Raw genomic sequence first — 17,290 nt, 5'->3', positions numbered from 1 at the left:
CGTCCACTTCGACTAAACACCTATTGCGAGTACTCAAGAGTCCTTTGTCACAGGTCTATTGATACACGAGAAAACAAAATCCTTTACTGAATCGTGAAGCTCGACTGGTATCTCTCCATCAATTTCAAAAAACCATCCACCCGGCCCATTTTCCTCACCACTGTCAATGCTGTGTAAATGGTGAGCCTCATGGACACTGAAAAATGTTTAGTTACCGTAAGGTCGCTAATTCTGAGACATGACTGTTGGGTATAAAATCCCCATATTGAAGAACACAGAAGCCAATACTGTCACCCGCTTATCCCCCTTTGGATCATATTCAAATATATTGTACTAAGGACCAACAAACCCCCCCTCAGTGACTTCGCGATGACTCGGTTCTGAGCAATGTCGGTGATTAGCCCAATTTTTCCCCCACTAATTTTCAGGATGAGGCCCATCACTAGATGAGGCGAAGAAAAATAGTAACCCAAATTAAAATTAAATTCCTCATAGATTTTATCCGTATTTTTACACATAATGTCTAACAAAGTTAACACGCCACTCGACAAATACAGCTTGCAGTAGTCAAACCCATTTTTACATCCTCCCTCTGCCCAAACTTTTTTAGCAAAACTGTATTCCTCGGGGGTGCAACTACGATCGTGAAGACTGTCGTAAAACGATTCAATACAAGGAATGGTCTCCTCGGTGAATCTCGATATGGAACAATAATAATCATAAGGATAGATGCCCTTGAGCGTTAACAAATCATATAAATCATTTGGAAATTGTTGCTTGAGAAGAGGGAAAGCATTGCAGCCGTCATTGTTTTTATGCACTTGAATTAATTTGCTTAATGATTAGGGGAAAAAACTGTACGAATCTAAAAAGCGAATTTTATTCGTGTACTCAACACCGGCTTCAATAAATGTCCACATAAATTTTAAAACAAGCAACTTTTCCGATGATTTAGGCATGATTTTCTACGTAAAGTTGTCTATCACCCTTCAATCATCCACTTTTCCATTTCTTTGAAGATGTATCAATACTGTTAGCACATACTTCAGATCAGAGTTAGAGTTATATATAAAAACCGGTAGAAAAAGTTGTTGTTTAAATTTTAAATTACACGAATTGTGAGCCCACCCACGAAAGTTACTTTTTCCCGTTGAATTAGGGTCAATAAGGTAGTTGTGATCATGGACCGCGTCTTTTGGGGCAAAGGCCATCTTACACACCCAGAAAATTGTCCCCTTTTCAGATAACAGTTGTTCTTTATCCGACAATGTCATTGGAGAGTTGTTATGACGTAATCCTGAACTTGTCTTGTTTGCCGTTTTTATTATAGAAACCAATAACTTTTCCATACTGCCCTCCTCGTCCATAGTAAAAAAAACTCTTCCAATTGCATTTTATTGTTGGCGTCGCGACGGGCGTGCGCATAGGAACACGCAACTAGTTTGTGTTCCTTGACTATTTGGCCTTGATGGGTCCGATGCCTCAACCAGTCTTGTTTCACAATCCAAAGACATTTTATCAGATTGCAGAAGAGAATTTTGAAAATTTTTAAACTGTAAAGTGTCTTTGCCTTCTGCCGGCATTTCAATTCTTTGATTTCCATGAATTTTGCAATGCCCCATGTGATCTGAGAATGTTCGCTCAGATGTAAAGGAGGAAAGGCACATGGGGCAATAGAGACTTTCCCCTTTCTGAACACCTTGAGATAAGAGTCGACTTATTGCTGTAACGGGGAAAAAATGGCCATAAGAATTTCCATCTTTAGGAGGCTGGTAAATAATCCATACCCAATTTTTAACATTTTCCACCCTCGGTGTCCTCACTGAATACAAAACCCGTTTTTTATTCGGTTTTTCCCCCATCTACAAAGTCTGTGTCATACTGGAGACCAACCACCCCCACCCCAAGATTTTAATTTGCTTTCTTGAATATGCTTATTTATTTAAATGACACCGGATATCTTCTCACTAAACAATAAAAAATTAATTTAGGGAAAATTTTCCCACTGTTGAAAGTAAGTCTGTCGAGATTTTGCATTGTCGATTCATTTTTTAATGTCTTATGGGCTGCTTCTACAAACGCATATTTAAAGCATTGAAGCCCTGTGTCAAAATTGAAACCTTGAACTCCTCCTGTAGTCGGAATATCCGGGTGGCGTTTTATTCTTCGACGACCCACTCCCCTTAAAATAAAGTTTTTTTTTAAATCTACTGAGATTCAGATCCATGTATTCAATGTATAAAATGATTGAACCACTCCCCCTCTCATTAAATGTATCAAATGTTTAAATTAGTTTATTCACCCAGTTGAAAAAGTTTTCTTCAAATTCGTTTAGACCTGGGTATAAAGTCTGGTTGCCTGTCGAAAAATGAAAATAAAAAACGTCCCCAGATGTCATTAAGTGGAATGGTGGAGGAGGGTGACATGGAATTGTCAATAACACCACTCCCAGTCTGTTCAATCACATTGGGGGGATGTGACATGAGGTTCCCTAGTACATATTCCAAGGTGTTTGGGGACAATTGATCGAGCCAGCCTGTATTGTCCTCTGATGGAATTTCGTTATGAGGACCCAGTTCAGATTTACTTGTAGCATCACCTAAATATTCACGCATGAAACTATCTGCCCACTCCGTGTCTTCAAGCATGTCAATATCGCAAGTTATGTCCTCCAACCTAATCATGTCCTAAAAAACATCGTTGAGAAGCCCTCTCTACCACTCAGACGTCTCTAGAACCAGTATAAATAAATCCCACAACTCTGATGGCGGTGACAGACTTGTTACCTTTAATATATATGCTTCGTCACTCAATAGTGTTAGTGGTGGTGATATATTTTTAACCTCTAGAAAAAAAAGTTTTTTATTTTTTATGTAAAATAATCATTTTTTTTTTTTTATAGTTAATAAACTTTGTCAATTTCTCATAGTCATTGTCCCACCATCATCACCTGAACAATTAAAAGAAGAAGAAAAAAAAAGAAAAAAGTTACATTGCCTTATGTCTTTCATAATGTCAACTGAACATGTTAAAAAATATATATTGTTTTTTTTTTTTTTTGTTTTTTTTTTTTTTTTTTTTTAGTCAGGAAAATGTAGTCTTATTATTAGAAGGGTAATTTAGAACAAGGTAATGATAAAAAAACTAATGGTTTTATTCCAAAAAATTTTTTAAATAAAAATGCAAAATATGGGTTCAATTCGAGTGTTTGACCCTCTTCATTATAACTCTCAATGAAATGGTACCATTCTTCGACTCACGTGGTATGTTGTACGAACACTTGCTCCTCAGCTTCAGTTAACGGACACGAATCCCATATGTCGGCGGTTGGTGGTGTTACTTTCTCAATAATCCGTATTTTCCTGTGTCTTTTGCCAACGGATTTGTTTGAACTTGTGGATGTAGTTGACCTGGGCTAAATAAATGATTGTAAGAGAGAAGAACTTTTTTTCTCCATCCATATCAACAATTAAAGTGCAATTAAAATGTTGGATGGTCCTTTTTAGAGCCCCCTCCCCCTCCCCCCTCCCCCTGGGAGAACCCTTTGGAACCGGGAGCTTCCTTCGATGTAGGAGGATCGATGCCCTTTCGAGTTGGGATATCGGACTTCACAGCACTGTTCAAATAGAACAGCCTCAAATTCTTTCTCGAAAACACCTAAGTGTTTCAATGAAATGATTTCACCCCAAATAATGTTTCTTGACAACACTGTGAACACATAGTTGGAGATTAATAAAAACCATCTTCTTGTCACAAGATGTCCCCTTAGAATTGAAAGCGGATTAAAAAGCGATGGGAGATCTGATAAGGAGCGGATGCGCGCAAATGGCTTAGCGCAAAAATACCAGTTTAAGAGTGTTTGTCGACTTTTAAATTGAAAATCGTTTTTGTTTTTTTTGTTTTTTTCAAAAATGTTGTTATTTCTTTAAATGAATATTTTAATTATTTCATTATAATTCGTGTTTATTAGAATTTAAGATGTAAGGTTTTTTTGTTTTTTTTTATATAAATGCATGATAAGCATTCCTTTATATACCGCTAATTTGTTTAATGAAAGAAAATGAAATAACTTAGAAACAAATTTTAAGTTTTACTCATCAAAAGCTATGCGCCTGAGAAAATTTACATTATTTTTGAAAATAGGGATAGAAAAAAAATTATGTATATACTTACAAATTCTGACTGGGCTTCTATATCTGAACTCCTTGGCAAAACATGAAGGGGGTCAAGCTCACGATCTTCAGTAGGCTGAGCTGAGGCATTATGAGAAGCAGTCCATTCTCTCTTCAACTTCCTTCCAACTTGCGTGCAGCTAACACTGGCGTCAGAGAACCCTGGCATTAAAAGATTCACGGCTAATGGCCGGTCCAGGTCATGTGTAATTCTACCAGCACATTTGATAATGGATGCCCTTGTGGTTTGCATTAATGCAGGTTCGCTCCATCTCGCCTTCTTTTCCAGAGGGGCATTATAGCATGTATCTTCTACCTTTAAAAAAAGACAAAAATTTAGCATCAAGAAAAAATGCATTTTGGGTTTGGAAAATAATTCGGTTTATGTTAGGCATTTAAAGTAGTGTAAAACATTTTTTTTTTTTTCAATTAAATAAGTATTTATATTTTCCTTTATTATCAAAATAAAAATACTAATTGTTACAAATTTAGATTTTTTAGAATTATTTTCAGCTCTTAAACTAAGGTAAGCAGCATAGATTCTAAATTGTTTTGGTTCTTCTCCTAAAGACTAAAAGCATCATTAGGCTACTATGATCTAAAATATCACTGAAATACATTTTCCAGCAGTACATGGTAACGAACTATAAGTAAGGAACAAATCAGGTTAATAGTAACCGAAACTCTAAAAAGGAAGCTTTTGTAACAATTAATACATTAAAAGAATCAACATTTTATTCTAACCCCAAATTACCAAGGTACCATTTAACTTGTAAGATTAATCACGTATGTAGTTCTTCTTTTTTTTATATAAATGCATGATAATCATTCCTTTATATAACGCTAATTTTGTTAATGGTTTTTTTTTGTTAATAGCGGTATATAAATTAATGCTTATCATGCATTATTTAAGTTTTCATATGTAAGTTTTCATGAGCCCTACTCCCTGTCTATGTACCCCATCCTTCCTGCCTGAGTATCTTGTAAAAGAAAAAACTTAAACTAACCATTTTGTGAATTAAAAACAAAAAATGCCAATTAGAATTTTTATCCACGCACTTATCGAAGACGAAAGAAGTCGTAATAGATTCTAAATTGTTTTGGTTCTTCTTCTAAAGACTAAAAGCATCATTAGGCTACTATGATCTAAAATATCACTGAAATACATTTTCCAGCAGTACATGGTAACGAACTATAAGTAAGGAACAAACCAGGTTAATAGTAACCGAAACTCTAAAAAGGAAGCTTTTGTAACAATTAATACATTAAAAGAATCAAAATTTTATTCTAACCCCAAATTACCGATCGAAAGCTAAGCACTTTTTCAAAAACATCCCTAAAAAGGTTAACTGATCTTGATAAAAAGGAAGCTTTTGTAACAATTAATACATTAAAAGAATCAACATTTTATTCTAATCCCAAATTACCGATCGAAAGCTAAGCACTTTTTTCAAAAACATCTCTCAAAAGGCCCACTGATCTTGATAAAAATCCCACCGTAAATTTCAGCCTATAAGAGAACTATGTAGAGGTTTCAGCTCCTAAAAAGAATAGGCTTCTAAGTGCATAAGTACCCTTAGTTCTAGTGTAAGGAAAGAATTTCTTCCTTAACTTAATGACAAGACAATTTCTTTTTATTATAATAATGAGAAAATTTTACTCACCAAAAATTGCTTAGAATTATCCATTTTTTATGTAAATGTTTACAAAAAATGTCAGTAGTGTTAAGTTGAATAAACTATTCAAAACTGTTGAAGAATCTAATTTGAAACCCTAATATATACAAAAAATAAGTGCATAACAGCGAAACAAGACATGCTGGTTTTGATTTATCACTAAAAAAAAAAGACATTGAACTTTGAAATTGCGTAAATATCTTGACAAAGAAAGAGTGTAATGACCAGTAGAATAGAATACCTATCAGAAAAACCTGTTTGGTACGGAGGGGCCATAGAAATATAAGGCTATGTGAGAGGATACTCACTCTCTTTGAAAGGGTGTAATGCCCCTGTAGAATAGGACTACCAGAAAAACCGGAAGGAACATAAGGCAAGCAAAATGGTACCTCTTACCCTACTCTCATTCAATTCGAAATTCAAAGGGGTAGTGCCCTTTTTAATACTCGAAAGCGATTGGAGGGCAACTAGCTCCCCTCTCAAGCTCACCATTTCCCCAAATACATCCAATTAAAAATTTGAGATACCTATTTAGTTCAACATGGATGAAAGTTCGGGAAATTAGGTCTTTGATGACACTCCCCCTAGAGCCCTTATGGCTAAGGTTTTAAGTTATGCCCTGGGGGCATATAAGTTTTTCTTATAGTAAGTCTTGTGTCATAGAAACTTAAAAAAAGTTCATTCAATTGGAAATTGAAAGGGCTAGTGCCCTTTTTAATAGGCTAGTCGAAACTGATTGGAGGGCAACTAATCTCCCTCTCACGCCCACCATTTCCCCAAACACATCCGAATAAAATTTTTAGATAGCCATTTTTTTAACGTATTTTAAAGTTCTGGATATTATGTCTTTGAGGATGATCAACCCCCACCCCCTCACCCCTCAGGGCAAGGGTTGTAAGTTATGCCCTGGGGCATATAAGGTTTTTATAGAGCGTTGTAATAGAAGCTTCGAAAACTTTTAAGGGCTAGTGCCCTTTTTAATAGTCAAAAGTGATTTGAGAGACACTAACACACCTCCCACGCCCACCATTTCCTCAAAAACGTCCAATCAAAATTTGAGATAGCCATTTTTTTTTCAACGCGGTTGAAAGTTCTGGAATTTATGTCTTTGAGGATGACAACCCCCTTACATCCCTCAGGGTATGTAAGTTATTCCTTGGGGGCACATAATGTCATACAGAAAGTGTAGTCGTAAAACTAATAGAAATTTTGAGATAGCCATTCTATTCAAAATAGTCTAAATCTCATATAATAAGGCTTTTGGAGTTCAAACAACCCCCATAGATTAGGGGCAAGGGTTGTAAGTTATGCCCAGGGGTCATTAAAGGTTTTTATGGAAGGGACGGTTGTTTAACTTCAGACGCGGCTCAGTCTTTCTCCCTGAAAAAGACTATGTCAATATGAAACGAACAGAAATTAATCAAAAAAATTTTTTGCACGAAATAAGTTTTTCAAAAAAAAAAAGTAAAGAACTCCATTAAACCAAAAATAAACAAAAATAGAATCAAATAATCTACCAAGCATGTAACTACCACAAATCAGTATCAATAAATAAATGAAATCCAAAACAAAAAGAAATTAATCTGAGTTGGGTTCTAAACCCTGTGCTTTCTAAAAGCCAAAATATAATTTGTACTTTACTGAAAACAATTCCTTTTTTAATGTTTTCACTTACAACTTTAAGAAAACAAAAATTAATTAAGATTTTAAGAAATAAATATCAGCATATGTATATTAAACTAACAATGCACATTTTTTTCGTTAAATTCATTTGAATTTTTTTTTCAGTAAAGTACAAATTATATTCTGGCTTTTAGAAAGCATAGGGTTTAGAACACCACTCTGATTAATTTCTGCTCGTTTTAACTTATTTCAATTTCTGCTTGTTTTGGGTTTCATTTGTGCATTGATACTGATTTGTGGAATTTGAATGCTTGGTAGATTATTTGATTCTATTTTTGTTCATTTTTGGTTTAATGGAGTTCTTTACTTTTTTTGAAAAACTTATTTTGTGCAAAAAGTTTTTTTGATTTATTAAATAAAAAGAACAAGTTTTTCAACTGAAAGTAAGGAGCAAAATCAGACCTTAAGACGAACTGAAATTATTGCGTATATGAAAGGAGTTGCCTCCTCCTCAAGACCTCGCACTTTACGCTAAAGTTTATTTTAGAATTTTAAAACAAAGCTTAGGCCTATTGTTCTAATTAAACAGCCATTGTGTTTCAGGAATCGTTCTTAAAGAATTAGGACAAGAAGTCAAAACTTTAGCGTAAAGAGCAAGGTCTTGTGGAAGGGACAACTCCTTTCATATACGTATTAATTTCGGTTTGTTTTAAGTTTCAATGTTGCTCCTTAATTTCATTTGAAATAAAAAAATTTTTAAATTTAATTTCTGATTGTTTTTAAATAATAGCGGAAAATCTGGCTCTCTCTCCATGAAAAATTCCGGTAGGCCTACTTGTGTTTTATACGCCACTCACTCACTTTTACGATGTGTAAAACTCGAGAACAAACCGGTTTCTTCGTTAGTTTCTTCGTTACTTTACAAACAAATTTGGGCTATATGTTTGCACATTAGGGGGGGGGGGGTAAAGTATAGCGGGTCTGCATGCAAAATGTGTCAGGTACAATGATTCTGCATATTATGAAGTAAGAATTGTTTTCTTATTTCAAACTGTTCAAATACTTAACCCCTCCTTCCCTTATGTGCAAATATATAGCCCAAATTATATATTTCCCATCTCACTTGTCTCACTTGTCACAATCTAACGAAGAAACCGGTTTGTTCTCGAGTTTTACCCAGCGTAAACTTGAGTGAGTGGCGTATAATACACAAGTACCAAATTCCTTCCCCCCCCACGTAAAATTAAAAAAAAAAAAATATTCAAAAAATTCTCAAATTTAGAAAGCCTCATTTTCCACGGGGGGGGGGGTATTTTCTGTGTGATATTTTCCGGGAATGGGGTTAACGCCGGCCACCGTTATGAACAGCCATATAAACAAAGTGTTTCGTAACGGCTTTTAGTTGTCGCAGCCAAGACTACTAGTTAATTCATTTTTATTCTAAAAACCTCTAAATTTTTATCACTTTTATATTTTGGCCTCTGAAGTCGGAGTTGAAGAGTTGTTGCTAATTTGCTGCTAAAGTAGTCAGAATCTAAGATGCTAGAAATCAGGGCCTTGGAGGTGGAGTTGGGAGTGTAACCTAATACTATTGGGAGCCGGAGTAGGTTGAAATAAACTCCAACTGATGATGCACCAATTTTGGTAAATATTCAGGGGGGCATTCACTTGAATTAAATAGGAGGCGTCTGACATAAACACACTAAATTCAGGAGTTGAACTTGTACGCGGTGTACATAAAATTTAAAGTTATATTTGGCTCTTTTAAAATACAACTATGAGAGTTGGAGACGAACATCCTAGGCAAGATTGTATTCAGGATTTTGGTTGGTGGGGGGGGGGGGGTGCTGACACAAAAAAAACTTCAGAAAATGCATCGAAAATTGTTTAAATGTATTTTTGTTACGTTTTTGTGAGTGGGAGAAAATTTAGTGGGGGGGGGGGTTCAAACCCAGTACCCTCCCCCTGGATTCGGCCTTCATCCTAGGAACCGACTCTACAGCCCTGGTTATGTCGCCAATAGATTTGTTTATACGTTATTTGGGAGAACATATTGTCAAAGACTAGCCTATGGGGGAAGGGCATGCCAAATACGTAGCATAATTATCTTTAAGCATTCGTTGTTAAGTCACCACTAACGGGAAATAAATTTGGTGTCAATATTTTTTAAGCTGATTCATGTTATTTTTGGGATGCTGAACCCAAATATGGAGTCAGTTTTTCTGTATCAGCTGTGCTCTTTGAAATATAGCAATCGTCCACAATTAAGTTTACCGTTAAATGTCTCTGTATGCCAGTGATGTAAAACTATGTAATAACTATTTCCTGTATTGTGTATTTATTTGTTGTATGTTTTGCTAATATATTTTTGGGATGCTAAATCTAAATATGTAATCATTTTTTCTGTATCAGCTACATTTTTTGAATTATAGCGCTATCATCAACAATTAAGTTTACTGTTAAATGATTATGTATCAATGATGTTAAATTATATAATAATAACAAGTTCGTGTATTTTTATCCATTTGTGATATGTTTTGCTAACATATTTTTGGGATGCTGAACCCAAATGAGAAATCATTTTTTCTGTATTAGCTATACTTTTTGAAATGTAGCGCTATCATCCACAATCATGGTTTAATAATAGTTTAAAATTAATTGTTTTGTCAATTTCATATATCTTACAAATGTCAGCCCGTAACCAAAAACTAATGGCTTATTTGTATTTAGCTCATTAAATACAAATAAATCAACACCAAAAGTCGTGGCGCCCAAACCACTGTTGCCCACTAATTGATGGTGAATTAATTTGTGCATTTATTTACTAACATTTTAAGATAGCTATATCAGTCTAAAACATGACATAGTTTAATGGGAATTACAAACTGTCACTAATAAAACATTTTTAACGCGTTAGGGAGGGGTGTGTAACTTCGCTCTAGTTATGCTAGGGTAATGTGAATTTATTTATTCAACTCAGTACTTGTTCGGGATGCAATAAATTAAAATGAATTTTCTTTCTATTTCTAGGTCTCGCGGGGACAATTTACTTTCTCTACGACATTATGGAACCAGATACAGCAAAATTCCCTGGTTTTTGATCACGTGATGTTTTTGAAGCGCAATTTGTGTCGATAACGTTTCTTATTTCTCTATGATAGAAACTTAGTAGCGTTAGTTTCTTCTGAAGTTTTAGCATTTCTACGACATTAAGTTTTATTTTTATTTTGAATGCTATCGGAACAAATTTGAATGCTATGGGAACCGATCATTTACGCAAGTAGCTAGCACTGAGCGTTGGTAGGACTGTAACTTCTTCTGAAGATTGCTTTTGTTTCACTTATTGTTTTTCATTGAATTAAAATATTTCGATCGGGACTTGAGCCCCCGCTAGGGAGGGAGAAGTTGAGCAAACATTTTTCTCTGTACTATCTTTTTACTCCAATTGCAATGATACTTATTCTTCTTGGTAAAACAAATGATTTAAGTACCTTCTGAGCAGTGGTGTCAGTTCACGAAAATTAGTGGTGGGGGGAATATACGAATCAAAATTTAAGGGGGGGGTGTTGTTTTTTTCAATTTTTTCAGTGAAAATACAAAAAAAGACGTTTTTAAGTGAACATATCAAGCAATATATTTTTCGAACCATAAAGGGGGAGAGGGCAAAGAATTCAAAGTGGTAAATTTCACCCCTGCCCATGTTCCCCAATTGATGCCACAGATATTGACGTTTTTATACAAGAATGCTTCAATCTGGCGATCCGATCTAATTTTCCATCTATGGGATTGAGAAAGTAGATGCGTAGACCAGTTATATGTGTTTCGCTTACACGTAGAATTTTAAATGCCGACCCTTAGAATTCTGCTTCACCATAAGATCTATAAAAATTTATTCATTAATTTTTTCTGGCTTGAATAAAGTTACCTATAGTGTTCAAAGGAGACCTGGCTCAATGTAAGCAGACAATTTTAATATTATTTTATAGCTGAGAGTCAGCTTTATTCATCTCTAGGATTACTTTAAAATTTGCTTTGTATCTTTTTTAGATCCAAAAATACGTTGGAAACATAAAAAATAAGTAATTTTTTAATTAACAAAAAAATTAGACCATTCTCTAAGAAAAAGTCTTGGTAATATCATAATTCTGGCTCGATGAATGAATAAATCAAAAATTAATGATCCCAAAGATGTAAGTGTCTTGTCCCCTTTGTGCAAATTATGGCTGTAGACTTATTGCAAAGTCGCATGTTTCAAGGGGATTATAGACCTTAAGTGATAATTTGTTGTCTTGTTCCGTACCTGATTTTGCTGAGAATGCTAGTAAAAATCGAGTTGAACCCAAAGAAAGACTGAATTTATTGATAGTTTCAAGGATCTAAGTGTCTTAATCCAAAGTGTCATTCCTGGGAGGACCAGTGGGAATTTTGTCCCATCTCAATACTGAAAGAATAATAAAGCATGCTTTAGAAAATAAATATATCATAAATAATATAAAGTTTAGTTTTTATGCAGATTTTGCACCCCAAACTTCCTCTACCCTTAACTCGAGCTCCCCATCGAAATGCATAGGTCTGGGTAGTTATGGTTGTAATATAAAACACACTGAAAATTTTTCTAATCTTACAATATATATGTCTTTGGTACGAGACTTTATTTATACTTGGCGTTTAATGTATCCCATGCTACCATTATTTTTTTTTTTTTTTTTTTAAAAAAAAACTACAGGATTTAACGCCCACCTCTATCCTTAACACCAGCGAAATACATAGGTCTGGGTTATCATGCTTGTAAACTAAACAGACTGAAAATCTTCTATTCTTACAATTGATTCGTCTTTGATGCGAGACTATACTTATACTTGCGTTTCATGTATCTCATACTATCATCGATTTTTTTTTTTTTTTTTTTTTTTTTGTATGTTTCTCAACTCATTATTTGTACCTGAATAAACTTTTTTCGAGCATTATTTAAGTTCGTTCACCTTTATATTATGTAATTCTTTGTAGGAAGTGATTTTTGTTGTGTGACGAAGCAATTTAAAGGTACATAATGGCTTATTGTTTCACAGGCGTGGTTTTTTCATAAAACACTATGCTATGTAGGTTAGGTGGTAATGAAGTCATAAAAAATGACGCTTCCTTCCTGTAGACTGGACCACTTCCTTGTATTATCATCTTAATCATGATTTTAAACCGCTGCACTTCGACGTCTAAAAAACGCAGAACTGAGAAAAAATTGAAGAAACAAAAAAAACTTGAACTACTTATTTTCGTCAGCAATGGAAAAAATCCAAACAATTAAGACTCTTCAACTCGTTGGCCGATTCCATGCAGGACTGTTTCTAGGATTGATGGTGCCCGGGGGCAAAATTACCCTTGGTGCCTACCCCTTCCCTGGAAAATTTTAATGTTAACTAGCACATGACTAACGCGAAGCCTTTTTGTTCCTCCCCAGCCACATGGCGCCCGGGGCAGCTTGCCACAGCATCCCCTCTCTTCGAACGGCCTTCATGCAAAAAGAAACATGCAATTAACCTTATTTACTGATTATAGACAGTTACGTACCCAAACTTCCGATTTGTAGGGAGTTTATCTCATTTTTGGAAGAAGAGATCCAGCTAAGAAAGGTTTTAGTAGTTATTGCACGCACAAGTTATTTTTATACTTCAGCGGGGGATCCCCGTGGCTAAGCCACCTGCTTAGACAGGGAAAGGCTAGTGGCTCAGTTAAAATATGTAAAAAATAAAATCGTGAGCAATGCAATGGCTATAAAAGAAATTGTTCCAGTTGGTGACAAATTGATGCCAGGAATTGCAAAAAATTAAAAATGAGATGCAATAAACCATCATAAACTTACTCGAGCAACACTGGGCAGTTTCGGCTTGTAATATATATGCTTTAACCTAAAATGTAGTCAAAATGGGAGAGGGGCGTTGACTGTGTGGGATCTCCTGATCATCTTTTGGTAAAGACAGAGGAAACAGGCTAAGCATGAAAATTCACGAAATCGGGAAGGAAAGTTGGGGTCAGAAACAAAACAGTTGCTATGAAATTTAAAAAGTTGTTCTTGTGTATTTTGCATTCTGAGAAAAATTCTAGGTCTTGGCGCTCCACCAAGTAAAATCTAGGCTACGCCCATCTCTTTCTGTCGCATATTTAGTACTATAGTAAGACTACATGAAGAAAGCCATTAACAAAGTGATCCATTGACCCATAGTTCTTCAACCTTATACGAAACCTTTGGGCTTCCCAAAGGGTTGCCATGAGTGATTTCCTCAAAATCAACAACTTGATAATGTGTTTGAAAAAGTTGTTGAAGGTTGAAGACCCTTCTCTAGAGCTTATTCTTCGACCTAAGTTTGATGAAACCTGTGATCAGGGCTGATACATACATGGATTTATTTATGGAACCAAGGATTTTCCATATGCTTCCATGGATCTTTATTTGGCTATGGATTCATAGATTTCCGTTCTTTTCCATGGATTCCATTGGAGTGTGTAGGTTTATATTATTACAGAGAGTTATTGCTAATGTAAGCTCTCAAAGAGAGCACCCACAAAAAGAGCTAGCAGAAGCTAAATTGCTAACTGCATAATAGAAAATGTCAGAAAACCAAATCTTAGGGTTGTTTCACATTACTATTCCGTATCTTAAGCCACTTAAAGTCTGTAGATTTATTTGTCTTGGAGGAGAGAGGTTCTGTTAGTATAAACTATTAATGAGAGCTCTATAAAAAGTTCCAGCGATAGCTGGATGCTGGATTGCTAACTGTATAATGAGGAAATATCGAAAATCCCGAACCTTAAGGATGTTTCATATGGCCTCTAGTAACGTAAGTTACTTAACATAAGAATTAAATTGATCTAAAATTGTCTGCTAAAAACAATCCAGTCAGAATTAAGTTTAAATTCTTACAGACTTCAAGTAAACCAGAGGGATAGGTCCACTTAGCGAATGCGAAATAGGCATTACTGGGGCAATTACAAGCTACTTTATATGGGCAATTATAGCTATTAATAAAAGAATTGTAGTTTAAGTATTTGGCTCAGTTTCATTTATGATAAAAAGAGTTTCAATCAAGTTTTATCAGTTTTGTATATTCGAACGAAATCTAAATAATCAAGTAAATTATATATAATTTTACATTCCTAACATTTACTATAATCATAAAAGCAAATGGATTATATCTGTGGGGGAGGGTCAGCATACTTTTCCGGTTGAAGAAAATCTCTCAGTCTTAAAAACTTAGAATTTTAAGTAAAATTTAACAATTTTAGTGTTTCTATAAGCTTCAATTTCTAAATTTCAGACAAGAAGCGTAAGTGTCCAAGACTGGATCCGGCAACACATGTCTTTTTGCAACATATTCAAATGTTTTCACAATGAACCACTTTTGATTTTCACCTTTCTATTTTGTCATAAAAACTTGTGAAATAAAAGATATTTTGATCAGACAGTTCGTGGTAACGGACTGTAAAGTAAGGAGTGACCCGGCTCAATAGTAACCGAAACTTCAAAAAACGGACTTTTAGTACCATTAAAGAAGTCAAAACAACCAGATTGTTATGCTGATTTCACATATGTAACTTTTATTAAGTTTAGTTTCACCGATTAAAAGTTGCGAGCCTGAGAAAATGTGCCTTATTTTGACAAAAAAGGAGAAACTCCCTAAAAGTCATAGAACTTAATTGAAAATCACACCATCAGATTCAGCGTATCAGAGAACCTTACTACAGAAGTTTCAAGCTCCTATCAGCAAAAATGTGGAATATTGTATTTTTTGCCAGAAGAAATATCATGGATGCGTGTTTATTTATTTATTTTTTTTTCTAGGGGTGATCTTATCAACCCAGTGGTCCTAGAATATCGCGGGAGGGCTCATTCGAACGGAAATTAAAATTTCTAGTGCCCTTTTTAAGTGACCAAAAAAATGGAGGGCAACTAGGCCCCCTCCCACGCTCATTGTTTTCCCAAAGACATTCGATTAAAATTTTGAGATAACCTTCTGTTCAGCACGGTTGAAAAATACAATAACTATGTCTTTGAGGATGACTTAATCCCCTACAGTCCCCGGGGGAAGGTCTGCAAGTTATGAACTTTGCCCAATGTTTACATATAGTAGGCTATTGGTTATTGGGAAGTATACAGAAGTTTTCAGGGGGGATTTTTTTGGTAGTTGCGGGGTGGGGGTGGGTGGGGTGTTACATAGGATGATCTTTCCATGGAGGAAGTTTTCATGGGGGAAGGAACATTGCTATGAAGGGGGCGCCGGATTTCCCAGCATTATTTAAAAAAGACGATCAGTAATTAAATAATTAAAAAAACAATTCTTTCAATGGAAAGTAAGGAGCAACATCAAAATTTAAAGCGAACAGAAATTAATACGTATATGATTGGGTTTGCCCCCTACTCATTACCTCGCTCTAAACGCTAAAGTTTTTTTGTACTTTCATTAAAGCTATTTATTCTAATTAACGTTCTTTTGTGATTAAGGGGTCATTCTTGAAGAATTGGAACAAAATTTGAACTTAGCGTAAAGAGCCAGGTATTGACCAGGGGCCGGACCCCCCTAATAAACGTAATAAAAATATACGAATATAGAACTTCGTTACGTAAGTTAATTCGTAAGTTACGTCTGAACAAAATTTCGAGAAAGCCATTTAGCAAAAAAATAAAATTAATATGCAAATTTTGTTTAAATTATTCACGTACGCTGAGCCAAAATCAAAGCTGCATTAACTCAAAAACGTTCAGAAATTAAATAAAAAAAAACAAGTTTTTTTTTTTACTGAAAGCAAGAAGCGGCATTAAAATTAAAACGAGCAGAAATTATTCCGTATATGAAAGGGGCTGCCCCCTCCTCAACCCCACGCTCTTTACATTAAAGTTTGACTCTGTCTCACAACTTTGTTTTTTTTTAAATAATAAACAACTTTAGTGTAAAGAGCGAGGGGTTAAGGAGGGGGCAGCCCCTTTAATATACGGAATAATTTCTGGACGTTTTGAGTTTTAATGTCGCTCCTTCCTTTCAGTAAAAAAAAAAAACTTGTTTTTTTATTTAGTTATAAATAGAATAGAAAATACAAGTAGATTGTGAAGAAAATTTTCACATAAAAAAAGAACTAGACAAAATTTTGCACAGGCCCTTCGAGGATGGAGCCCGTGGAGGCGGGCTGATACCAGCAGTGTCGTAATTTCATCAAAATCCTGGGGTAGGGGGGGGTTGAGGCCAATCTTCCCAAATCAAGTGAAAATGACAGTAAAAAACAAGCCATTTGGTACCATAAAGATACTTTTTAGTACTATAAAAGTACTATAAAGGTATTTTATAGTACTATAAAGATAAATATAATTTAAAAATAAACTGATCTGTTTCTGTTGATGCTTGAATTATGCAGATTTATCTTAGTTTTTATAAGATTTTGGAGGGAACTAAATTTAAGCTGGAGGGGCAAACTGGGGTCTGGGTGAGGGGGGCAAACCGAGTACAAACCGGTTTCTGTCAGATCTTACATAGTGTAATTCTTGGGTGTGTTTCGTTTAACAGACAAGCACCATATTGCAGATTTGGGTGTTTTGATAATCTAGATGCACATAGTGTCTTTTGATTTTAGCTCTGGCCTCTCACTTCACCTCTGACCCAAACTTTCAGCGAAATTTTCAACTTTATACCCAAAGCCGTTCCCGAAATGTTGCAGGTACGCCATCTCGATAACCTGGTAACATAATATCTTTTGATTTACCTTGCTGCTTAACAATACACAGATTAAAGACCCAGAGACGCTTATAATGCAAAAAAGGTTTAATGAATCGGATAA

General features: G+C 35.1%; 1 protein-coding gene across 1 annotated transcript in view; it reads left to right on the top strand.

Moving 5' to 3' along the window:
* LOC148949599 (glutathione S-transferase LANCL1) overlaps window positions 1–12,413 on the top strand; it is a 97,428-nt gene extending 85,015 nt beyond the window's left edge. The window contains exon 10 of the mRNA XM_089093029.1: window positions 10,502–12,413. Within this exon, the coding sequence (XP_088949155.1) occupies window positions 10,502–10,572 (71 nt within the window). The 3' untranslated portion in view covers window positions 10,573–12,413. The remainder of the gene's footprint in view (window positions 1–10,501) is intronic.
* The last annotated feature ends 4,877 nt before the right edge of the window (window positions 12,414–17,290 follow it).

This window comes from Artemia sp. Qi Xiang Cuo, chromosome 8, assembly GCF_049724085.1.
Source record: "Artemia sp. Qi Xiang Cuo chromosome 8, ASM4972408v1, whole genome shotgun sequence".
Lineage (NCBI taxonomy): Eukaryota > Metazoa > Arthropoda > Branchiopoda > Anostraca > Artemiidae > Artemia > Artemia sp. Qi Xiang Cuo.
This window is presented reverse-complemented; position numbering and strand designations above follow the sequence as displayed.